At 39.1% G+C, this 25,466-nt stretch overlaps 2 protein-coding genes across 5 annotated transcripts; one reads left to right on the forward strand and one right to left on the reverse strand.

Annotated features, from left to right (window-relative positions):
- Positions 1-1,066: 1,066 nt before the first annotated feature.
- ZDHHC13 (zinc finger DHHC-type palmitoyltransferase 13) lies at positions 1,067-16,664 on the forward strand. Of its 4 annotated transcripts, none has more exons than XM_066551571.1 (17): positions 1,067-1,172; positions 1,749-1,882; positions 2,262-2,384; positions 2,812-2,889; positions 3,332-3,476; positions 4,754-4,818; positions 5,366-5,528; positions 6,421-6,546; positions 6,852-6,985; positions 7,613-7,713; positions 10,154-10,284; positions 11,305-11,367; positions 11,743-11,836; positions 13,204-13,287; positions 14,101-14,258; positions 15,444-15,541; positions 16,071-16,664. In XM_066551571.1, the coding sequence occupies exons 1-17, from the start codon at positions 1,152-1,154 to the stop codon at positions 16,204-16,206; spliced, it is 1,854 nt and encodes a 617-aa protein (XP_066407668.1). In that variant the 5' UTR covers positions 1,067-1,151; the 3' UTR covers positions 16,207-16,664. The 4 variants fall into 4 exon arrangements, with proteins under 4 accessions (XP_066407668.1, XP_066407670.1, XP_066407669.1 ...); XM_066551572.1 differs by lacking the exon at positions 1,067-1,172 and adding an exon at positions 1,409-1,663; XM_066551573.1 differs by lacking the exon at positions 3,332-3,476 and having other exon boundaries at positions 2,262-2,379.
- A 1,081-nt stretch (positions 16,665-17,745) lies between these two features.
- On the reverse strand, positions 17,746-25,008 carry CSRP3 (cysteine and glycine rich protein 3). Its single transcript, XM_066552161.1, has 5 exons — positions 24,897-25,008; positions 21,001-21,169; positions 19,459-19,594; positions 18,906-18,999; positions 17,746-17,825 (listed from the first exon to the last, which is right to left on the reverse strand). Exons 1-5 carry the CDS (start codon positions 25,006-25,008, stop codon positions 17,746-17,748), a joined length of 591 nt encoding a protein of 196 aa, XP_066408258.1.
- Between the last annotated feature and the right edge of the window lie 458 nt (positions 25,009-25,466).

A 25,466-nucleotide genomic window follows, 5' to 3' on the forward strand; every position in this document is an offset into this window, starting at 1 on the left:
CCTATGCTACCTTTTGCCTACTGCTCTGACCGACCAAAACAGGGTTTTTGAAATAATTGTTGGGGTTTTTTTCATTAATGTGCCTGCTCTTTCAGTTTTCTTCCCTTTTGTGAAGGCTGCTGACACTCTTGTGCCCTGAATGGCTCTCCCAGTCTCTCCCTGAAGACCTGACCTTAGCTGTGATCCTTCCAGCCAGGACCCCACTGTGATAGGATGGCAAAAGCTCTGTGTGCCAGCCCTGGTCTGGAGGCTGAGCTGGGAGTGATAATTATCCCTCTTGTGATGACCTGTGAGTGGTGACTGTCAGTTGTCCAAAGGTCATGTCACATTTCCTCCAGGAGCAGGAGGTCCCCGTGTCCCCACAGCCCCAGGATGTTTGAGAGCTGGAGGTCTCTCGTCACCCCATGCTGGGGTTTTTCCTCAGGCCAGAAGAGATGGCATCACTCCGAGGGCTGCCAGGGTCCCACCTCACCTGGGAAGCTTATGGGTGTTTGACATGCTTGGGTGTTTTCCCAGTTTATCCCCATTTCTTCGGGGGCTGACCACTTGCCCCTCACAGCTTGCCCTAAAATGGCGGCTCCCTCCCTCACCCTGGCGGTCATTATGAAGGGACACTGGGGCTCAGCTTTAGGTGGAAATGGTCCCAAATGGCCTTGAACTCCTCTGGGAACCGGGCCAACAAGGAGGTGACATTACTCCTTTCAGGGAATTGTGGAGGGTCACAAGGTCCCCGCTGAGCCTCCTTTTCTCCAGGCTGAGCTCCCCCAGCTCCCTCAGCCTCTCCTCATCAGACATGCTCCAGAGCCTTCACCGAGGGATCGCTTCCACATTCTGAGGCACAAGCCCCGAAAAATTCGCCAGCAGACAATTCGCCTTGTCCGCCACCCGGGGGGGATCCTGAGCGAAAACAGAGTTTTTCGGTGTGGTTGCCTGGGTAAAAGGGAAGGAACCATTTCAGGCACACGGGAGCCGCCGATCCGCTCGCCCAAGCGGCTCCTCAGCGGCAGGGACAGCCTCAGGGAAGGCTCCCCGGGGCCTCCCCGCGCTTCCCCGGCCCCGCCTCGGAGCCGCCCCACCCGGGCCGTGTTTGCCCGGCCCCGCCCCGCAGCCGTGCCCAGGAAACGGGAGCAGGAAGCTGCGGGGCCGCGGGCATGGCGGGGAGCGGCCCGGCGGTGAGCGGGGAGTCCCCAGGCAGCGCCGGGGCTGGAGCGGGGCTGGGAGCCGGCGCTGCCTAGGCCGGGGATGCGGAGCGCGGCCGCGGGCCCCGGGCAGGTGGCGAGGGTGGCACCCAGGCGGCCGCGGTGCCGCCGGGGTCTGGCGGGGGCTCCCGGGCAAGAGCCGTCCGCGTCATGCCCTGCGTGTGCCTTGTCTGTTCCCTCGCGTCGGGTTTCTGGCTGCACGGGTGGCACCGTGGCTGCCAAGTGCGTTTCAAACCCTCCCCAAGGCCCTAGGTTGTGGTTTCTGGAGTGTAGCGCTGTTGGGGAGGCTGCTGTGTCGGGAACCAGCTCTGCAGGGTGCTGAACGCCTCTGTAATTTATCCTGATGCACCTTAACCCCATCCCTGCTGCCCTCCGCAAATGAAAGGATTGGTTTCTTGCCAGGAGGCTTTAACTGTGCTTTGAATTAACATCTTCGTTTGTATTAACAGAACCTACTGCGCCCAGTGAGTGCTTCTGGTAAAGGGGGAGGTGTGTGTGGTGTGCAGCCGATAAATAACAGTGGGTAATAATTGTTTTGTTAACCATCAGTGTAAAAGCCATTGCCATGGGCCTCATCGACCTCATATGCACAGGAGCCACAGCGTCCATGAAGATAAGGTTCTCCCAGGCCCATATCCCATTGCTGAAGACCCCAGCACCTGTGATATTGTCAAGGCTACACAGTAAGTACATGTTCTGAGTGTGCAGAGTGTTGAAATAGATGGGAGTGTCCTCAAATATGAGCCAGGCTGGATATTTTTACAAAGGAAACGTTTTCAGTTTCATTTTCTCCCTGTAGTGGAAGAAGAAAAATAACTTACTGTTGCTACTGTAAATAAAAACATTTCGAGCAGCTTTGTTTAAGTAGAAAATTCTAGTCATCAAGGCACAGCCCCACTCTTTTTACAAGACTTCCATTGAATGCAATGTGGAATTTGCTCCAGTAGGATCTGCTGGGTGATGCTTACTGAGATGTATTTTTTCTTTAGGATGTAAATGTCTCCAGACTGAAGAATACTGAAAAATTATAAGTAAATTGATTTTTTTTATTTCTCATTTAAGGTATGGAATGCTAGAACGATGCAAAGAACTGGTAGAAGCAGGATATGATGTTCGACAACCAGACAAAGAAAATGTGACTCTTCTTCACTGGGCAGCAATAAACAACAGACAGGAGCTGGTAAAGTAAGCTGGGAGTCCCTGTGACAGTAACACAGTGTATTCTGCCACTGGTACCTATAATCACTTTGAGAAGAGAAGGGTAGAATTCAAATTTTAATGCACTTACCTTAGTGAAAATATCACTGAAATGTAAAGGTAGCCCGTTTCTTTATATGTGAAATCACGTAGTACATGAAATCATTAGATTTTCCTGGGTTTGTTTCTGTAACAAAGATGAAAACTGATTTTAGAAGTACCTTGCTAATGACTATTTTTTCTTCAACATTTTCTTGAAACAGCATTACTTACTGCTAAACCACTTTTGTCCATTTGCTTCTCCAGTGAATTTTTTATTATGAGTCATTTACTCCTTTAGCTATGTTATCTTTAGTGTAAGGTTTTGCTATTTTATTGTGTCTGTTCCTGACCTTATTGTGCTGTTATTACACAGATATTACATTTCCAAAGGTGCCGTAGTGGATCAGCTTGGTGGAGATTTGAATTCTACACCCCTGCACTGGGCCACCAGGTAGTGCTGCTTGCAACCCCTAACTGCAAATCTATCGGTATTTAAAGCTGTGGTAGCATTTTCTGAGATTCAGAGAGCAAAGCACTGCTTGTCTGGAGAAAACATAACCTGAAATAATTATTCTGGGAAAACTTCTCCAAGTGAGAAGTCTCCTGCTGGAAGATGAGTGCTTTCTTCTGGACTGTCAGTCTTTTGCCAGAGCCAGAGGCTTGGATGACTGCTCACAGGAGAAGTTACTGTAGAATAAGCACTGTAGTCTAAATTAACGCTTCACCCTAGGCTCATTTATTAGGCTGTATGTATTTAATATGATTTCCTAAATAAAGCCATGAGAAGCTGAAATATTTTGTGGGATGCCTGTGAGAATTACAAAGGCGATGCTTTCATTAAAATATCCATTTTTAAAATCATCTCTATAGTTTCATTTCACATATTGTTGTAGACAAGGACACCTTCCGATGGTCGTGTTGTTGTTGAAATGTGGAGCGGATCCCAGTCTGATTGATGGGGAAGGATTCAGTAGCATTCATTTAGCAGTGCTGTTCCAACACATGCCCATCATAGCTTACCTCATAGCAAAAGGCCAGGTATGTTGCTGATGCCCCAAATGTTCTTTTCTGCTTATGAGTAGCTGCCTGTGTATAGGAGGCATTCCAGAATTAACCGGGTTTTTTTTCCCTAGATGAAAAACAGTGATTTTACACCTATTTTTATGTGCTAGAAGCACAGACAAACTTAGGCATTTGTATATATAATTTTTTTAAATGCTCTTCCCTATTCCTGTCATCCCCCACATCCAGATTCACCTGCATTTTAGGAGTGTTGTTAAGGTCGTGTGGATTTGTGGTGCTGTGAAATCACCAATGGCTTTTAAACATGGGAACACAGAGCAGCATATGATGTGTAGACATCATGAAGTATTTATGATTTGATTACTGCTTTGTAACTAATAATCTATGCAGTTTTCCATAAATTGAAGAATGCAGAAAAAATGATCAGACTAGGTCTGAATTTTCATTAGAAATTTCTGGTTTATATCCATGGTAGTTGATGTCTCTTAGCTTATATGTGAAATGAGCAGAATTGATGGCAAGTATAACAACATGCTAATAAAAATGACAAGAGAGTTCTTATATGATCTAGAGTGATTCTGAGAAACAATCTAGCATTAGGATTTAAAAGTTTGCTAAGTTTATTTTCTTTCTCATGAAGTTCTTTTTAGGCAGAGTAACTGACTTCAGGAATGTAGGTGCAGTGGTGTATATCACAGGCTTAATAAAGTTGTTGGCCCACCTATCTTGTACTAAAAATATCCATGTGAATAATTCTTTTAAGTAAATCTGCGCCAATGTAATGATGGATGGAGGGAGAAAGCAAGGAAACCTTTGTTGTGAAGAAGGAAGAAAATTTAGGCTAGATATTTACCTATGTCTTGAGATACGTAGTCCTTCTTTGTTGTTTTAATAAATCTGTTTTATGTATTTTCTTTTCATCTTTTATGTACATCTATTTACACAAGGAATATGGTTAGCATTGCTTTACAAGGTTCTTCTTATTGATAGTATTTCTTTGCAAGGAGGACAAGAAATACAATTGACATGATTCACTTAAAAATATCCTTAGTGGAGTCTCTCCCTTAAAAAATTTCCTTAAATAGAAACTCAGAATATTCTGAAAGGAATTACATGCAAGACTTATAGAAGGAGGAAAAAGTTTTAAATAAGTGTTGGCTTCTTGGCTGATATATTTTGATTTGTCTTTTTTCTGTTCATTAGTGAAGCTAAATCAGTTATATAGCTCCAAATTCCACCATTTCCTGAGATCACTGGTAATCACTTGCTTGTTATGTTTTTCTTATTCTTAGAACATAGACACAACAGACTTCAATGGACAAACACCTTTAATGTTAACAGCACAAAAAGCCATTGGGTAAGTAGAGAATAACTGAAGAAAAGTCTATTGTATTGTACTCAAGAAGCAGTGAGGTGAATTTTTCCTTACTTTTTTTTTTTTTAACTGACATTATTTTCCCTTCCATTTGTACAAAAATATGAGGTGTTTCAGAGATCCAGAGTTGGGAATGCTCATTGGATAGAGCAAAGAAAGTGAAAGGAATTTCTTAAATAAGTTTAGGTTTGTGGCTAAATCATCTGCAGCCTTATGGTATTTTCTGCAAAATGAAAACAAATGGGTGTGGATGCAGTAAAATGCATTTAGAACTAATAAATGGGGAGATACAAGCTATGGTGTTGTAGAAGATATAACCTGTGTTATGTACCTCATATTTGTTAAAATGGTAGGGTAACATCATCTGGAGAAATGATGATGTTACCTTACTTCTGGGGCAGGTGAGAAATTCTAAACATGGACGTACCATTGATGAGCTGGTTGTGAGAAGGCATTATATGTTGAAAAGTTTCATTTCCAGTCTAGATTATCTCCTGTTTGTTAACTCTGATAATTTATTTTCATCTAGACCAGAACCCATGAAGTTTCTCCTAAAGTTCAACCCCTCTCTCAATGCTGTAGACAATGTTCAAAAGAATACTGCACTGCACTGGGCAATAGCCTCAGGAAATACTAGTGCAGTGGATCTGTTGCTGGAAGCTGGTGCCAGCCTGGACATAAAAAATGTTAAGGTAGGATTTCCTTTGTGATATTTTATCCCATGTAGCATGAATGTATAAAATGAATGTAAAGAAAAATCTCAATCTTCTCCATGTTGGATGTAAATTGCAGCAGGGTTTGGCTAAGAGCAGGTGTTCTTAGTCGTTCCCAAAAGGGAGTTAGTACCTTTCTTGAGGTGTGGCTCAAAGTATGAATGCAGAGGTTCTTTGCAACCTTTGTGTAATGAACAGCCACACCTTGTGTTCCCTGAACAGTAATTGTGTCCTTTGACTTGATTCTGCTCCCTCACCCTTTTTTGTTTCATTTTCATGGGGTGTTTAATTAGTTTCATTTTCTCAGGACCTTGTTTAATTTCTTTTTCATTTATCCATTTGGCTGTTTTCTACTTAAAGACATTGTCATGAGGACTTGGGCAGATTTTAAAAAATACATTTCTTAGTGTCTAGTCAGACTCATAAAGACTTCAAATTAATTGAATGTCCTCCTGTGAAAGCTGGTGGTTGGCAATGCCTGTTTGTACATTCAAAAGGTTATCACATATGAAAGGCTTCAACTTAATATTTGTAGAAACTGATAGCATAAATGTTGAAAGTATAGATTCCCATGACTATATAGATATGTTATTGGAAGCAGTCCAACAGATAAACAGCTGCAGTCTATCTACAAGTATCAGTTTTCAAAGCTACAAAGCTCTGATTTAAGCATGTTAGTACTCTGAATTTAGCTTACCTTTACCTTAAAAAAAAATAGTGGCGGGGGGGGGAGGTGGGGCTGGGAAGTAACTGCCCAGTTAGTCTTGTTTTAACTATATTAATTTCTTGCTTTTGTTAAAAGTGAGAGTATTTATGTGTAAAGTAATTAATAAATGAATGAATAAATAAATAACCCTATTTGTTGTTAAAGGGAGAGAGGCCGCTTGACATTGCTTACCAAAGTCAGAATCACTTCATGGTTTACATGCTACAAGAGGAAGAAAAAATGAGAACCAGGAGAAATAACAGGTTACTGAAAATAGTAGAGAAATATGAGGTAATTTCCTGAGTAATAACTAGTAGAAATAAAACAAGAGCATGCTGTGTTTAGAGTGACATGCAAATTAACTCTAACGAGAGTGATTTATGAATTTGGGTGCACAAAATAGAATTCTTTAAAAGCACATTGGAGTGGTTTGGGTGAGAGTTTTATGTCATACCTCACCCCTGCTTTTGATGTATTAATGTGTCACCTTGTCCTATCTTATTGTCTTTCAGCATTTGTCATTACATGAACTGAATACTTTTAAGTAAGACCTGCTTGAGTACTTTGTCATATTTTAACAATAATAATTTTAACAGCTCTTCCTGATGTTAACATCTTCCTTGACATTCATGTGGGCCATTGGATACGTCATGGACTTAAGTTCTGATTCTTGGCTTTTAAAAGGAGGTTTGCTTCTCAGCCTGCTATTTGTGATGTCTCTGTTTGTAAGGTTTGTGGCTTTTTCTCTCTGTTTATGTACTTACTTGGCAAAGACACTTTAAAAAGCATCTGATGCATAATTCTTCTTTCAAAGTTTAGTTTCAGTTAACATAAAAGATACCTCCTGAGAAATGGTTGTACGATGTGTGGAGAATTTAAATGCATGTACTTTTTAGAATGAGTGACCATAATAATTGAATGTATTTAGGTGCACACAATAATAGTTTCTTGTCACTGAAGGAGTTGAAAAAAAAAACCCCAAACCCAGTCTGTTAGCTGGTTTTATTGTCAGAGTGTTACTGATGGTCTGTATCTGGCAGACATTGATATATCTGCTCAGAAATGTCCTTTATCACAACTTTTTCCTGCTATATTCTGTCACAAAATGAGTTTTAATGAGCCATCCCCTCTCCTGCTCCCCAGCCCCCCCCGTGTTATCCTGAGCTGTTTCTCACTTATCCTGCCAAAGTCAGTGGTCACTGATATGGTAATGCTATCTGTGTGCAAATAGACAGAGATGGGACTTTTCAACCAGTCCTACTGCACTTCTCAGATATATAATATTGTGCTGGAGCAGAGCACTCTTCAGTTTTGTTTTTGTTAACGCCCTATATGTATGCTTTTAATGTTCTTTCAGGCAACTCGTGGGGCTCAAGAATCTAAGATACCTTCCCACAGCATTTCTGCTAAGTTCAGTTTTTTGGATGTCCATGACCTGGTTTTTCTGGTTCCTGCCTGATATCCTTTATACTCAAGAAATGCAATTCTGCTTGGAGTTTCTTGTAAATCTAAACCTGGTTGTGCAAACTGTGATGAGAGATTCCAGAGAATTCCATGTGACTGTTAATGTCTAGTAAGGTTGGTTTAATCCCATTGGGAAGGGGCGAAGTGATTTTAAAATGATACACAGACTAAAATTCTGTACCTTCTTTTGTCTATAGATTTTTGTCTTCTTTATAACCTGACCTATTTCATATGTTACTGGAATATCAGAATGAAGGTGTTATAAAACTAATGATTTCTGTTAGCATCTACACATCACTCTTTAAATCTCCCTCACTGAGACTGTTGTACAGTGATGTATTTTGTCATGTACTATAACTGGGTAACACGTATCTTAATAATAATACTGAAAGCATCTCTTCCTTATAAAATGATAAGCATTTGACAGTTGGTGGTATTCATGCTCCTGCCTTTAAAAACAACATCCTCTACCACCACCTCCCTAAAAAAAAGAAGAAATTTCTTTGTGTTCCTGCAAAGTAGACTGTCCAGTCTCCTGTCTTTATTCACAGGTTACATTGAATCTTTAGTATAAAGTGAATTAATTTCTATCTGACATTTACTTGCTTTGAAGAGGCTTCTCAGTGATGAGTACAAAAACATTTTAGTAGTTTGTGCTCTCTTTCCAGTGCCCTGTTCTTTTGTCACACAGTGGGCATCCGTTTATCGATTAAGTTGTGTGAAAAAGCCTTTAGGAAGATACTTAGAACTGCAAATAATTTTGTACTAAAGCAGCTACAATGTATTGCTACACAGTTTTAATTAATTTTTAATTCAGCCTTTAAATTACATTTTCTCTTGTACTGTTCCAAATTAAGATGTCCTTAATGGAATTATCAGGATTAACTTTGATGAACTGATGAAGTGTATTCCTGCTGGGGATTCACACACATGTTTGTATAAATGGAAATGGTGTTATTCAATTGTTGTGAAGGTTTAAGTTTTGTTTTATTGGTGTAATCTAAGTTAAAAGGAAAAAAAATTCCACTGGTAGGGATTTGAGTTGGACACTGCTGAAGATGGTGAGCATAGCAGTATTCTTGAAGTACTAACCATAGCTGGGTGAGATGGGCCAGGGGATAGGTTTCCATTTCACTGTCCAACCCTTGTTCTCATGAGTGTGTTTTCCTTCTGGAGCTGGTCACAGTGTTTTAAAAGTTTTCAGGGTTTTAGTTAGCTATATTTGTCTGTCAGACTTCCTCTGGACTGAATGAAAATCCAGCCATTCTAACTAAAGATTTCTCTGAGCTCCAAAAAACCAATACCAGTGCAAATAGACCAGTAGTATCCACAAGAAACACACCATAATTTTGACTTCCATAATTGCACCCTGCAACTGCATTGTAACAAACACAGCTGGTGTTTGTGTCAGTATTTCATAAGTTGTCGCCTTGATTTTAATTAGAACTGTTTGCAGTGTTGTTAGTTCATAAGACAAAACAACTTTTTGTTTTGTCTTATGAGCTAACATCTTTTTGAGCTTGCCATCCTGGATTTTTAAAAATTATTTTCCCTGGAGTTCATGAAGTGACTGAGGAGTCACTGGAGATGCAATCTAGACTTGAGCTCTCTGTCTGGCTGGTCCTTGGTGGCAGCAGGGACTGTTCTTTAGCAGCCTGAGCTCTTAAGGTTGATGCATGACTTTAATTTGTATTAAACTAGTCCCGCTGCGTATTCCTCTGTTGCTGTGTAGAGACAGTTTATCTTGACATGTTTTTCTTCCCCAGTCATCTGATACACAGATGGTTTTAGTTCATAGTGTAAAAATGGTGTTCCTAATGTCCAATTATCTTCAGAAGTGTTTAGCAGTGTGTGTTTGGGCTTTTTATTGTGTGACAAAAATAGTTTCAGGATGACTTTCAGTTACATTTTTCTGAATGAGTATATTTAGTTGCTTTTGGCTGAAATGAATGGGACAAGGTAAGACTGAATAAGAGCCTGTTTGAGTGAGGGGTGGTGCAGCAGCCAAACGAATCTCACAGCTACCAGAAGCTTTATAGCTCTGCATGTCTAACTGGTATTGTTTAAATAAAGATTAAATAAAGTACAAAAGCTCCAGAGGGGAAAAAAGAAATCAAATTTGTTTCATACCTCTGAAATATTCAAAAGCAGAATTCTTGAGGACTTTTTAAGGAGGATGACATGGAGCCATATTGTGATGCAGGTTTATACAGCGGTAAAAGTCTTCTTCAGCACTCAAACTGGACAGAATATTCCATTTCTCTAAGATGGTGTTGGAAGGACAGAGAGGATCCCACTGTTAAAGTGAAAGTAAATTTTTTCCTTCTTGTGTCTTGCTTGTAAAGTAGTATTAACTAATTTTAGAATATTTTGCTAGTTTGACAAATAGTGGTGTTCTGAATTATAAGAATATAGTCCTTAACCTGACTATCACATACCACACACACAAATGTAATTCTTAAAATCACTGCTGTGTTCAGCATGATGGGTCTTCTCTATTATTTCTATAAAACCTGGAGTACTGATCCTGGATATATAAAGACTTCAGAAGAAGAAAGAAAAGAGGTAGGTGATTTTGTAAAAACAAATGGAAGGGCTGGGGTGGTGCAACATGTATCAGCAACTTCTGGTGGTTGCTTGTCATCATGTGCAGCTTTGTTAAACTGGAAAGCAATGAAATATTCTTCCTTAAAGAGGTTTTAGCAATGTTGTTTAACAACAGAGATCTTGGAGATTTTCTCCTTCTACTGCTTGTTTTCTTATCTTCCTTGTCCTGCTATAATTTCCTTGCCTCTATCTTCTCATTGAAATATGAGCTTTGGCCAAAGATTGTACAGACCCACTGGTGTTATCTGTGATATGAATTCACATAGAACTTCACTTATAAAAAATATTAGTTTTGCATGGTTTCTGTTTCAGTTGTCTATGGTTAGAAAGAAATAGTCCCAGTGCTTTCCTATATATCATATGCTAGTAATTATTTAAATATTATCATGTGCTTTGAGGATGTGTATAATTTTTTTTTGTGCTTGAGCATCGTGCAACTCACATGCTATTTCCTTACTGTTTTATAGTAGCCAAAAGAAATCATGGGCAGCCAGTCAGTAGAGAATTTAGTGTCTGGTCTCTCCAGCCTATGGGTTAAGGAAAGCATTTTCTTTGTGATCTCATGGCTCTCATTGAGGTTGTATTTCTTCCAATTGCCAGGGAGAACAAACTGCAGTTTTAACATATTGCCACAGGACTCATAAATGTTCTGTCCTTGTAAAGGAGCAGGCTTCATCTCCCTGAAGTCTGGCTGACTATATGAGAGGTGCCATCTCATTTTAAGGAATATTTAATTCACATCATTTATTAATTTTGGCAACACAGAAATACTTTTCTGAGTAATCTTGTGTGGGTGAAGCTGCATTAGTCTTCACTGGTTTGTTTTTTCTTGTGCATCTCTTTAAATAGTGAGTTCTTACTCCTGTTCATGCTTGGCACTAAAAATACTTACAAACTGCAAAAGTCCTAGTGTAGAAATATTCATAGCACCTATGGAAATGTTATCCAAATGCAAGCACAAAATATTTTATCTTTCAGAACATTATAGCTCTTGCAGAAGCTGGTTGCTTGGACTTCAGAACATTTTGCACATCATGTCTTGTAAGTAGGGCTTTTGTACTTTTTTTTTTTTTGTGAACGTGCCTTTTACTCAATACTGCCATAAAAATCCTTTTTCCTCACTGCTTGTCACTAAAGTGTTACACAAGTAGTTTGTTATATATTGTTTAGATTTCTTCATTTCTTTTATGGTGATAAGGGATACTTTGATATCCTTGGACTCTAATCTTAATTTTTAAAAATTCAATATTTTTTTTCCTAGTTAAGGTGTATGGTTCTCATCTATGTTCTGTGTTGTGAGGTCTGTGGCACAGTAATTATGCAAAATGTGGTGGTAACTGTAAGATGATGCCTTAAATTTTGAGCAAAGTAGATGCTTCTGCTATGAGTATGTTCTTTCCCTTCATCCTCACCTAGGTAAGGAAGCCTTTGAGATCTGTGCATTGCCTTGCTTGCCAAGCATGTGTAGCCAGATATGATCAGCATTCTCTGTGGACTGGACAGTGTGTAGGTGAGAGTGTGTTGTTTTATCAAATTTGAAATTGCCACATATTTTAAAAGTTGCAGAGATAACAGTTATCCCCTTAAAGAGGGAGCACACATGACACAAGAATATCCTGTTGATACTGAAGGACTCTGATAGGTGCCAGAGGGAAATTAGATGGAAGAGAGAAAAGCAAATAAGATTATTTAGGGGTTGTTAGAGTGGCCACCCTAAGAACCCACACCATGCAATCTGTAACTCTTTCTTTGGAGAGGGAAGGAACAGGAGATATGATTGAAACTTTAAAAAGGGAAAGAAAAAAATTATTAACATGGTGGCTAAAGTGAATGCAGAATTATTAGCCAAGCATGTCATAGTAGAACTAGGGATTTAAAATTGGTAAAGGAAAAATGTCTCCACATGGCAGGCAGGGAAGTTTTGGAGCTTGCTGCTGTAATGGTTTGCAGACACAGGCAATGTCAGCAGGTTCAGAAAGGGATTAGACAAACTTTTTTGGACAATCTGTCCAGGAGTAGACACTAAAAGAAGCAGACAAGTGTGCACAGTCTGACATTTTAATGCAGTAGCTGTGGATGAGGAGAATGAGCTGCAGGAAGGGGCTGGACTCGTGTGTCCTCCTGAACTTCCATTGCCCCTTGTCACTGTTAGGGACAGTTCTGAGTGGAGCAGCTGTGCCACTGAGATAACCCTGCAGGGCATTTCCATCTCACCCTCTCTCTTCCTTTCTGGCTTATTTCTGGTGATGATCAAGATAGGAAGGTGAGAGCTTCACATTTGTGATAATATATTTTTCACTTTTTTTTTTTTGCCAACAGCCTTTTTCCTGGTGTTAAATGCTATTTTTGCAATGTTTGCTATTTACAAGGTGTTGAGACATCCTTCTGATGTGTTGTCTCAAAACTTTGAGCAATATCATTGGAATGAAAAAAAAATACCTTCATATAACAGTTTTTCTGACAGAGGTCTAGGGTTTTTTACATGTATGTTTTCAATTCTGAAGCACACAGGGTACAGCAAATTGAATAGCTTAGACTTCTCAGTATATGAGGCAATTTTATTGTGCATGGGAGGGAGTTGTGGTTGCTTAATTAGGTCTCACCAGACTAAAACAGCTGAAGGCATGCTCTGAAGGAGACACAAATCCTGGTTGACTTTATCAGAACTAATTCTATTATATAAATTGGAATGGCTTACAGGACAAAATTGAGAGAGAGATCAGCCTTGCCAAGCTCTCTTGTGGATGGCAGAGGTTAAAATAAGAAATGGTTTTGACTCTTTTTGTTCCTGCTAACTTTAGTAGAAATGCAAGTACTGCTGAATTTTAAAATGTCCAACTTGAAATTATTTTTTCCTTTTTTGCCCCTCAATTTCAGGCTTTGGGAACCATTATTACTACCTGTTGTTCCTGTTTTTCCTGACAGTGACTGGTGTCTGGCTGCTTTATGGAACTCTTCAGTGTATGTATCCATGAATTTAGTTTTATTTAGCTTTCAAATCCATCTCTATGTGGTCTTTATTTTTCAGCATTTCATTTCCAGCAAGTACAACCTGCACAACTGATACCTTATTTTAGCAGTGATGTTATTGTGTAGCTTAAATGAAAATGCATCCTATCTAAGTCTTTGGTCAAATACCTGATTCCATTTGTGTTGAGCAATAACAAAGATGCTGCTGTAGTGGAAATGGAAAATGAAATAGCAGGAAGCATTTTTGTTAGAGAGGAAGTGGGGAAGCCATGTGGCAGAAGGTCAGATGACAGGTTTTAATCTGGATCCCCTTTGCTGTAACAGAAAATAAGTTTGTAAATACATTATTGCAAAAGATTGTAGTTTTTTTTTTTTTTCTTTTTAGTTTGGAAATATCCATACTAAATGCAGGCATTTCTTTTTGATTTTAAAGTAGTTTAATTCTGAAGAGGAAAAAGTATATTATCTCGTTAATGAACCTGGACTATTACTTTGTAAAATTAAAAAATTTATTGGAAAGAGAGGAAAACCCTTATAATTTAGTTGCTGAGGATGAATTGCTATAGCACCAGCCTTTAAAAACAAAGATGTTTTTCTGTGGATCATGAGCACAGAGTGTAAAGATTATGCAGCCAGAATAGCAAGCACTCACACATCTGTGTGGGTGCTTTTAGGTGGCAGCGGGGTAGATGAAACATGGTATTTCTAGAGGATGTTGCTATGTAATATTAATTTCATGCAGATACTCATTCCTCAGCTCTTAAGGGCTTAAAAACACAATTAACTGATTGTGTGTCTTGTCAGATTGGTCCAACCACTGTGCAGCAAATTTCCATCAAGATGGGGCATGGATGTACTTCACCCAGACAGTGTCCTGCTCTCCCTGGGTTTCCTACATCTCCTCAGTAGCTTGTTTCCACACCCTGTGGGCCTCTATGTGGCTCACTGTTCAGCTTTATCAGGTAATATTTTCCTTCAGTTTATGGTTCTTGACAAATTAAAGCTCTTCCCTGGATGATTTGCTCCCATAAAAACTCTGTGCCTGCTCTCCCTGATTACTGTCACAGCAAGGTGCTTCTCTTAAATCTCAAGGCAGACCTTGAAGTTTCACAGGTTCAGCTTGTGCACTCAGCATTTCTCTGTTGGAAGTAGAATCACAGTCTGCAAATCATTCCTATAACTGAGCTCTGGGTTTATTACTCAAAATTCCAAGCCTATAAAAAGTTGTATTTAAAGACAAGAAATTTATTTGACTAATAGAACTGGTATTAATGCCCCCAAAACTGCACGAAATCTCAGTAACACAATTATTCCTGAGTTGAAAATTCTGTGGCAGAGCTCAGCCATGTGTTATTAGACTGTATTAAATCCCACTGCTACTGTAAAAATATATGACCTGGATTTTATCTTGATGAGGGCTGTCAAATTTCTTGTTTATGTTTTTCTCAGAGAAAAGCTTGGCTATGCAAACAAAATTGAGAAGAGCTGTCTTAAAACATCTGTGAAACAGCTTGTTTAGCAGCTCTTAGGAAACAGGTGTCTTTGAAATATGTGTTAAGCACACTGAGCTAAGGACTTGTTTTAATCTTGTTCAGTAAAAAAAACCCCAAAAACCAAAAAGCTCCACAATCTTAGACATGTACTGCTAGAATTTTGCAATGTTCAAGACAGTGGGATATCATGCTGGAAAAATATAGGGAGGATTAACTACTTAACACAGTTTAACTACTGTGTTTCATACACAGTGATTTGAAAACATACTGCTGCATGGCATTTAGTGTCATTGTGGATCAAGGTGTCTTTTTCTACCATTTTGTGTGGTAGAATGTAGACAAAAATCTGAGGAGATTGGTGCTTAACTGTGATAGATCTTATACTTCTGCAGACATCTGTGAAAGTACAGTCTTCACAGACATCCCAACTAAGCTTGCCTTCTCTGGAAGCTGGTCCTTGCCAGGTTCTGTTTTAACCCAAGTGACATTTAAAGACATACTTTTCAGTCATCAGTTATAGCAGTGGTTACTTATTTGTTAGATATGTCCAGGCTCTTCCCCCTTACTCTCTTCTTATTAGTATCTTTTGCTCACTAGGATTTTAATTTGTGATGTTCATGTTGTAACCATTACTTATGTTTTTTTCCCAATCAGATTGTGTTCCTGGGGTTGACCTCACATGAAAGAATGAATCTCCTGATACAGAGAAAATCCTCTAAGCATCCTGTTTCACTCAGGAGGACTCCATACAAGTGGGTATTAATGAATAGAGTGTTTTAAACACTCTATTCTAAACATGTTATCTCTTCAGTACCGATTTGCTTCACTGCTTCATAAATGCAAAACCACTGGTTTTGGGGCGAGGGAGTGCTGTCCAAAAATTTGTTCATCAGTCTCTGTGTCTGTTGTGTAGGATCAGAAAGGGACCAGTTCATACCTTAATTCTCTTTCTGACTTCTCTTGCAGTATTTAGCTCTATTAATAGAGAAATCAGTACCAAGGTTTCTCTGTTTCCTCAGGTGTACTAACAGATGGGATCTTACTAACTGTGGGGCATTATTTGAGTTCAACTTAATCTACTCTTATGTGTTAATCTAAAACGTGTTGTAAAAGTTCAGCAAAGGAATAATGCTTAATTGAGAGCTCTTCTGTTTCTTCTTCCTGAGCTGTCTGCCTTGACAGGTTAATATCTCAAGTGCTGTCTCATGGTGAAGTGGTATTTTTCATGCTTGCAGTCTTCTTTTCTTAGGTTTATGAATGCATATTCTTCTCTTTTTTCAGCCTTGGATGCTTCCAGAATCTTGCAGACTTTTTTCAGTGCAGTTGCTTTGGTATGTTCAAACCCAACTTCATTGACTGGACCAAGCAATACAAACTTTTTCATCCGGCAAAAGAGAAAAATGTTCATTCTGTGTAAAATTTTGCTTAATTTCTAAAACGGTTGAGCTGAAAGCTAAATAAAACTAGATATTTTGTTAATTTCTACAAATTCTTCTGAAGCTGCTTGGTTTTATTTTTTATTATTGTTTCAAATATTAAACTTACATAAGATACAGCAGATTTGTATATGGAACAGTCACTGTGTGTCTGTGTATGTATAGTTTGAGCTGAAACTATTTAAAATTTTATGTGAGGAGATGGCACAAATATATATATTTTTAAAGGTAAGTTTTTGGGGCAGAATTTCAAAATTATGTTGGTAACATTTGCTTTACTTTTCTGGTAACAAAAGACAAATTTGAAAATTAAGGTGAACGTCCATGTTTAAAAACTTAATATTACAATTATATTGTCATTTTATTGCTTATGCTGTGAAAATCTCTATTAAGTCTTTGTATTTGAAGAGTTTACATGTAATAAAATAGAGCTTTCATACTTGTGAGTGTATTTTTGCAGATTGAAATAGAGTCAAGGGATATGTGACCAGTGAGGTATTTAAGAGTGGGTGGGCACAAAACCATAAGAAGGAGCCTGACTCTTTGCCTTATGTTTTTCACGTATATATGCCCTGTTAGGGTATGAAAATGGGTAAGTTTATGATGGAAGAGAGCAATGCACATAAAAAGAGGGAATTGTTCCCCACTGCATCTGTAATAGCTGATGTCAGCCACGTTCCCAAGAAGAGGAGGGGCCAGCTATACAGTGTGATATGAATGTAAGTCAAAGTAGGTAACAATAAAACCAGCAGGAAAAGAGTTCAAGATCAGGAAATTAAAGCCAGATACCATCTAGAATAGACTGTAAGTACTGTAGTGAAATGCAATTCTTGTGACGGGTTTCATTCATCTTGGTGAAATCCATTTATCTGAAGCATTGTAGAATGTGTAAGCACAAGCAAACACAAATAAAAATAATGTGAAGCAGTAAGTACTTTATTGTAGCTTGAAAACAGACAGAACTTATAACACTGTATCCTGAGAAAATGTTGGGTTTTTTTAGAAATACCTCCCTCAGAGAAAGAGAGTTTCAAATCATTTTTAATTGTCTCAAAGCAAATAACATCTACTTATTCTAACACAGTTGCCAGCATAGTCAAAACTCAGCTAGGAGGCTGGTGGAAATACAGACAGGTTAACATTGTGAAAAAAAGAAAATACAATCTATCTGGGAACACCTGGGCCCTTCACTCCAGAAGGGATCCCTATCATAATGGGGCACTATGAGTCTAAAATTCCAGTCTAAAATGTAACAAGTACTAGTTTAAGAAGCAATAACGTTCCATGAGGTTCCTTGTCTTTTTATACTAAACACAAACATGAGTCTACTGTTATCATAGTACCTCTTTAATCTACTCTAAGAATGTCTTAAGATACAACTCATGATTTTTTTCCTGCAGGGAGGAAAATCTTAATCAAATGCCCTAGGTACTTAGCAATATGTGTTGTTTAATGTTTTACTTGACAGCTATCACTTGGTGTCATCAACAGCAGTTTGAGTCTGTTGCATCCATTTCTTCTCATTCACACTCTTTCTTTTCCACTTGAGTGAGGCCACCAAACCCAATTCCTTTGGGACCGAAGTTTTTCGCATAGCAAACTGCAAAAGAAGGAGTGGGAGGTAAATGGTACTCTGAAGGCTCTCAGAGGTAAATGTCTTTTTGGTTTTCATTTTTAAATTACTATCAGATTTAAGTTGATAAAAAGGAAGGAAATCTGAAATAGTGTATTTCCTATAAGTTTATCCAGGTCTTAATAGTGAGACTGGTACTACAATTTGAATTACACAGAAGTTGCATCTGCTGATTTCAAAGAAAGTTAAGAAATTATCTGTTTTTTCAGATCTAAGTAATAGTTTCATTAAAGCTACTTTCCTATCTGAAAATGCTCAGTAAAACTTGGTCTGATGAGTAATACAAAGCAAACCAGAGATTTTTAAGAAGAACTGGAGCAGAATCCAGAAACTATTGATGGGCATTTAAGTAATTCCATTTGAACTCTGTATTGGTTAATGTGTGCATAGTTGTTTATCACAACTCTGCTAGGTGATGATGGTGAGCATATTTCTCCAAATATGCCAATTTGATCCACTTGTGGTTGACAGACTGTACCCAAAGTCACAGAACTTCAGTATTCTTCTTTGGGGTTCTCTGTAAAGTTTAGCTTTGTATACAAAAGCTTCACATACTTTTTTTACCCTAAAGCTATTTCTAGGAGTCAAGTGAATTCTGTGAACTTTGTGCATCTGAGAAGAACATCTAGATGTGTAATTTACCATTTTTGCATTATCTTTTATGCCACCAATGCAGTGGAAATATCTTTAAAACTTTACTGGTAAGAATTCTGATTTGGAGGACGAAAGATTTGTATCTTTGTGGATTTTTTATTTTCCTGAGTAAGACTGTGTAGGTACAAGAGCCTGCCCAGCAGATATGGCCAGTGCTCTGTTAGAAGGTCTGAACAGATTTGAGAGGTTGTGCCATCTGTAGAAAAATTATAGCTTTAAAATTTAAATGTTAATAATAGAAGCTGCAACTGCAATGTTACCGTAGCTCTTTGCTTTCAGAAGGTTGTTAAAAAAAGACAAAAATGAAATTCCCTGGGGGTGTTAAGCGTACAGCAAGGTAAATCACAATGGCAATCCTGAGTCTAAAGAGACTAACTTTAGATTGACTCTCACCTTTACAGTAGAGCTCTCCATCCTTGTCTGTGACGTTCGTGGATTCTAAACTCTTCCCACAAATGGCGCAGCGGAAGCAGGTCTTGTGCCAAGGCTGAGCAAGGGGAGACAATTCATTGTGTGGCACAGAAAGTGCACAGCCAGCAGGTACAAGAAACAAGTACTGCTTTGTGTGGTGTGGAAAGGTTAAAAACCAATTGTAGATCTTGTGGCTTCCATTTTTAGTCATTCTGGGTTAGCCTGTTTTCAGTTACGTTGTCTGATATATCTTCAATTGCCACTACACATAAATGTTTATAAATATACCCAGAGATGGAGGAAGAGCCAGCTTGTACAGTAATCTGTGCTTGGTCCTCAGACATCAGTAAGAAGCAAGAAATTGAAAAATATTCACAAAAAGGACAAGATTTTAAACCTGTTGTAGCAATTTGCAAATTTGCCCATGTGTTTTCTTTATGAATGAAAATTTAAATTATTGAGGACCTTTAGCTATAGTTTCTCACCATTATAAAATGGTGGGGTTTTTTTTCCTAGTGCTGAAGTCACTACTTACTTTTCCTCCTCCCATGATCTTCTCTGCAGCATACACTGATTTGCCACAACGGGGACATTTATCCACATCTACCATCTTTTTGGCAAACTTTGAAGCATTAGTTGGTGTTGAGGGGCGAGCAGGCTTTGGTGACCCCCTAAAACAGAAGTTTTTAAAGCTGCTTAAAAATGTTATCTTCTTTAGAAAAAGGATTTAATCATTTTTTTAGTTTGAATTGCTCATTTAATCATTTTTTTAGTTTGAATTGCTCATCTCTGACATGCAAAAGGGGATAAAAAAAGAAGAAAATCAAAGTATTCTATTGAATTTTGTGTTGTATGATTGAGAAGCTGGTACTGTAAGCTCTGATATTACCTGTTCTGGGCTAAATGCATGGAGCTGGCAGCAGCCACGTGCACAAAAGATTATATTTAATGAAAACTGAAGTAAAAACCAATTTTCTCTCATTGAGAGGCAACAGGGAAAATAAAAGGAAAAGATGTCTCTAGTCTTTGTCACTTGTTATCTGCTGGTACTCATGAAACTGAAAATAAAAATTCAGGTTTTGCATGCCATAGTTTCATTAGGCAGTGAAACATATGGACAGGGAATTGGGGTTCTTACCTGGCCTGGGGTCAAAAGGACATCAGAAAAGTAGCTTTGTTTTTTATTTCTAGTCTTTGTGCTTTAAATCTTTGTGCATAAAGCCTTTCACAGAATGATTTCTGAATTATCAGATAGTCGGACTGAAACAGTTCATTTTATCCACAGGATGCAACAGTTTTTGGTGCAGAGCTCTGCCCATAATGTATTTGTATGGCACAAGGAGCTACAGTTAAATACATTGTTTAAGCTTTTATTTCCTGCACAGTATATTGGTTAATTGGTTTCTTTATAGCAGACCACCAGAGGGAAGAAGAAGCATTGTTGATGTAGAATTGTGCAGCTTTGAGAGTTGCAGGAAAATCCTATAAAAATGAACTGTCAGAGCTAATTATGTGCTTTTGGAAGATGGTATCCCACTAGAATATTTTTTTTGTTCAAACACATTCTCAGTGTGTTTGTAAGTGTTATTAGAACCACAGGGAGGATAATGTTATTTCCCCATTGAGAAATGTTAGAAATGTTATTTCCCCCATTGAGAGGAGTGCTAAAAGTATGGGGTAGTGTGATTATTTCTCTAAGAGTAAAACGTTAACTATATTTTAGCCTCTAACAGGAAAAAGAAAAAAATCTTTTTCTATGGTCAATGTGACTTTACCACTATGCTACAAATGGCAGATTGCAATTGCAGTGAATATTTACATGTGTGGTGGCATATAAAGGCTGCTTCTACAGAATAATTACCTACTGAAGGAGAGTATAATTTGTAAAGGAGGCTTAAAGAGACTGAGCATCATTAAAAACTGTAAATTACAGTGTCTATGGAAGGAAAGGGTGTAGGAAAGTCTGCTCTGCTCCTTATGCTGGATGTTGTTATGGAAACAGAATGCAATATATAAAACACCCTGGTAAGAGACAAGTAGGATCAGCAAAAGGAGCTGTCCCTGGGGTTTGACTCACTGCTGCAGGTTCAGGCCCAGGTGGTCTCCGGTGTCAGTGCTGAGGCATCCAGCCCCTTGGCCAAAGCCAACCCCTTTGGGGCCGTATTTTCTCCCATAACAGGTTTTGCAGTAGATTTCAGATTCGTGAGCTGCTACTGTAGTGCTGTCCAGAGCCTTCCTGCAAGCCACTGAAAACAGGGAGAGAAAGGCACATATCAGCATTTGCTTTTTCAAATTTGAGTTTATGTGGTTTAAAATAATTGCAATTAGTATTTCTTTTTGTTTAGATTTAAAAATGTGGGGAAAGGAGCCAGTCAGTATAAAACTTGTCAGTATAAAACTGAGCTGTTGCTGAAGTAAGGGGGAGGTATGTGTGTGTGCACATAACCTGTTGTTCTTTTGCCCCTCTGAAGTTATCCTGCAACCCCAGGGAAATCTAGATCTGTGAAGCTTAAAATGGGCTTGAGATTGAAATTGGCCATCCTAAACTCCCAAACCTTAAAAAAAGGGGGAAAGAAGGTTGCAGGGACATTGATCTGGCCCTTTCAGAATACTTGCTCTGAGTCTGTGGTGGCTTTCTCAGCTCAGCCCAGGCTGTTTTGACACGGTGTGTTTCTGAGAGAGGGTTTAACCTCGACTCCTGTCTGGAGTCAGACAGGACATGTTGGGGTTTTTTTATCATTATTTGTTTGTTGGAGCTGTGGCACCAAGGCAAAGCAAGTGTCAGCTCTGTCAGACTTCCTCCAGGATGACAGGAGTGTGGCTGTAGCTATTCCCAAACAGTGCTCTTTCAAATCATCTTTGGTACAGAGAATGACAGCTTAGCTTAGCTCACTAAGAAAGGTCTGGCAGACTTTTGGACAGAAGGTGTCATAGGAATGCCCAGCTTTCATCAGGGAACACAAATACAAATTACAAATTATGTCCTCTAATAATGAATGGGGGAAAAATACAGTAGCTACACTCCTCACTACTTAGTGAGGAGTGTGTGCCTGTGTTTGCTGCACCACTTGGGGAACTCAGTGTGAGACAGCCTCCACTCCACAGAGAGAGGAAGATGTTTCAATTCAGAGTCTCTCTTGAAAACCAGGATTTTCCAGTATGCTAAAAAATTACTATTTCAGTACTTCTCACAAACTGTTCACTGTTCAGCAGTGGTTGATTAGAAGTGGGGGAAAAATAGGCAAGAACTTTCTCTCCAGGTTCCTTAGAACAAATGCTTACCCTGCAGAAGGCATTCCTGTCATGGGCTATTGATAGCTTGGAAAACCAAGTTGCTGAGTTCACGTTTGCAACAGAAAGCTGTGAAATACAGAAGTATTGAAAGTGGCCTGAAGTGCAAGCTCTGGGGGAGCTACCTGAGGGGTTGATTAGCCCCTTTCCCCCATGTTTACTTTAAATGTCCTCCTCTGAATCCAATTTATCCACCACAGGGAATTTACATCCTGGAACCTCTGCAGCTTTAATTGTAGACTCCTAGAATGATTTGGGTTGGAAGGGACTTAAAAGATCATGCAGTTCCAACCCCCAGACCAGGTTGCTGTTAAGGGGCAGTATGACTAGTTATACATCCCCAGCTCTCTGGTTATCTTTGTGGCTTTCCTCCTCCTTGTATTGCATGGAGGGAGAAATAATTTGCAAAGACCTTTATAGTTAACAGAAGTAAAATGAGGCACTTCTGTACTACACTCTTGCTTTGAGATGATAATTGTATTTGCTAAGGGAGTGAAGGGATGATGGAAACTCTAGCAGTAGATAGTGTTTCTATTTCTGGTACCTTAGGGAGAGGGTATCAATTCACCACGACAGATGGAGCAAAAGCTCTTGAAGTGCTATTGTTGAAATAACTTTGAGACCTGTCATCTGCCAGCAGATCCTGTTCTCCCGCCCGCGCTGAGGAGATCCAGGTTGATGGCGTGAGATCCTGCCAAATGTCCCCCACAGCTGCACTTTGGGTAAAAGCTGTCAGTGAAACATCAATCTGCAGGTAAGCAGGAGTCTGCACGGGAAGGAGGGACTGCTGGAAACAAATTTCTCTCTTGCAATACTTGTAGGGAAAAACTATGGAGCGGAGAGTGTTATAAATAATTTAGCTTGTCTGATTCTTCCTGTGTTAACAGGTTACTTTGAGTAGTTTATAATTCTGCTGAAATTGAACTCTTTGGTCAAAAAATACTGATGTGCTTTGTGTACCTGGTCAAATACAATATGAAATAGAGGATATATTTTAAATAGTTTTATATAGAAATATACAAAAGTACAGCTAAACTAACTGTTTCCATGCCCGAGTTTAGGCTGGGGAGAATTGCTTTCCTTCTGTTGAGAAATGAAATCCTATAAATGGTTCATAGAAAAGCCTATGAATGTGATACATGATCCTGAGGCATCCAGAGCTACTGAATAGTGTATATGAATCATGGGGGAAAGTAAAGCCAATTAGCATACCTTTTATATGCCAGCTGGGCAATTTAGATGCATCTTCAGGTTTTGACCTTAAACATATTTCTGATGGGAATACTATTTTAAGTGTCTAACCTATTAATAATTAATTCAGACTTAAAATAAGGGGCAAATAAAGGAACATTAAAAAAACCAACCAACCAACCAACCAAACAAACAAAAAAAACCCCACAACAAAATACACCACAACAAACCAAGAAAAGCACCACAACAAACCAAATATTTGATAGAGCTAATGAATGTAAGTTGTTTATCATGAATCACTAAAAGAAAATAATTCAGTTGTACTAACAATGAAGACTACACTTGAGAAATATTCATAACTATGCTCTATTAGGACAGATCTTTATTTTTATTTACTATTTATTGTTATAGGCAGAACATGGAAGCATTAAGAAGGTTTTAGTTGAGACTGAGATTTTCCTTTTACCATTCTGTAAGAATTGGCTGAAGGTTGTCAGTTAACTGAAAATTTTTTGAGGGAATCCTTTCTTACTTGGCCTTTTAGGCATCACTAAAGGCATCATTTGGACTTTTAGGCATCGCTTTTAGGGCACCTGGAGAAAGGCAAAGACAGCTCAGGTGTGTCCTTTGGTCTCATTCTGCAAAGAGCTGCTCTGTATCAGCTAAGCATGTAAAATTAGTCTGATGCCTCCAAATAAGAAGTGTCTGTCCCTCCAGAAAGGGAGGGAGAAAATTGGATTCAGTGGCTCCTAAACTGTCCCGCTGGGAGTCGTACTGCAAAGGTACCAATCCCAAGTATTGTCTGCAAGATAAACTTTTCAGCTATCTTTAGTTCTTAGCAAATTGTTTGCTCTCTCCCTCTCCACAAAGGGCAAACAGAGCTGAATTGGTACCTTCTCTCTGAAATGATTTTTTTTTTTACAAATTTCTGCCTCTTCTGCAGAGAAAGCAAAATTCCTGGAAGCCAAACATCACAGAGGAGTGTGGAGGGGAAGAGTAAGTGAAATGGGACTACATGAAACAGGGGAAGGAGGCTGAGGTACGTGCAGAGTGTTGGTGGGAGGTTTTGATGACACCAGGGTCCTTCAGCTTTTTGGTGTGAAACAAATTAATGTCAGGATTCACTGTTAAAGTAATCATCTCCTAAAGGTAAAGAAGTAATCATCCATCTGTCTGATGAGTGCTGTTTGTTTAGTTCTGCTGGGCTTTTTAACCCAAAGCAAACCTGTGGTGTGCCACATTGTGGGACAGAAGGAAGGGTGTCCTGGAGATGGACTTAGATACTGTGATTCTGCAGCACCTTCATGTCCCTGACAAAATCCTCTCATGTTTGGACAAAGAAAAGCCAGGAGCCCAAGAGGCAGATTGCTCCAGGTAAAAGGCAGCAAGACTACCTGCCAAGTAATACAAAAACAAATGTTCTGTCTTTAATGGAAGAGTTATACAGAGCTATGGGGGTGTTGTGATGTGAAACCATTCAGCCCAGCTTACTGCAGAGGAAGCATGACTTGTGGAAGCTCCTTCCATTGCACTGGATTTCCTCAGCATGGTACACTGTCTTTTCACAGGCCCCACACTTGGCTCCTCCACCCCAGTTCGGCATCCTGAGCTGAAGGGTTAACCTAGGAAATCAAATTACAGAAATAAATGCAACAGCAAATGTGAATTCTTTTAAATGGAACAGCTTGACTTTAAAAAAATTATTTTCTTCCTTCTCCAGTCAACTGCTACTGCATACTTGCAATATACTTGATATCTGTGTGGTAGCAGAAGTGAGGGTGCTACCTTGGTGCTTTGGGGACAGGGACAATCTAAATCCCTGTAAATCCCTCTCATAAAAAAGGATATTTCTTAGCTTGGTATATTGTGATGGTAAATATGTGGAATGAGTGCAAGGTGTTTCAGTGAAAAGGTGCTAGGATCATTCAACCCTCTTCTGGGAAAGAGGATCTAGGGTTTGTTTTCCATCAAATAGTCATTTTCTTTCAACATTGCCCTTTCCTGTACTCCAACATAACCTTTTCTGAGTTCCTCATGAAACAGCCACAAGGTCTCTGTGCT

The sequence above is a fragment of the Molothrus aeneus genome, chromosome 6 (genome assembly GCF_037042795.1).
Source record: "Molothrus aeneus isolate 106 chromosome 6, BPBGC_Maene_1.0, whole genome shotgun sequence".
In the NCBI taxonomy this organism is placed as follows: domain Eukaryota; kingdom Metazoa; phylum Chordata; class Aves; order Passeriformes; family Icteridae; genus Molothrus; species Molothrus aeneus.

Excerpts from the sequence above, each read along its gene's own strand:
- CSRP3 (XM_066552161.1), bottom strand. The coding sequence starts at position 25,008 with ATGCCGAACTGGGGTGGAGGAGCCAAGTGTGGGGCCTGTGAAAAGACA. Across the intron at positions 21,170-24,896 it reads CAAGTCATGCTTCCTCTGCA|TGGCTTGCAGGAAGGCTCTG; the intron begins GTAAGCTGGGCT and ends CCCTGTTTTCAG. Across the intron at positions 17,826-18,905 it reads TGGAGAGCTCTACTGTAAAG|TTTGCTATGCGAAAAACTTC; the intron begins GTGAGAGTCAAT and ends CTTCTTTTGCAG.
- ZDHHC13 (XM_066551571.1), top strand. The coding sequence starts at position 1,152 with ATGGCGGGGAGCGGCCCGGCG. Across the intron at positions 13,288-14,100 it reads GCTTTATGGAACTCTTCAGT|ATTGGTCCAACCACTGTGCA; the intron begins GTATGTATCCAT and ends GTGTCTTGTCAG. Across the intron at positions 14,259-15,443 it reads TCACTGTTCAGCTTTATCAG|ATTGTGTTCCTGGGGTTGAC; the intron begins GTAATATTTTCC and ends TTTCCCAATCAG.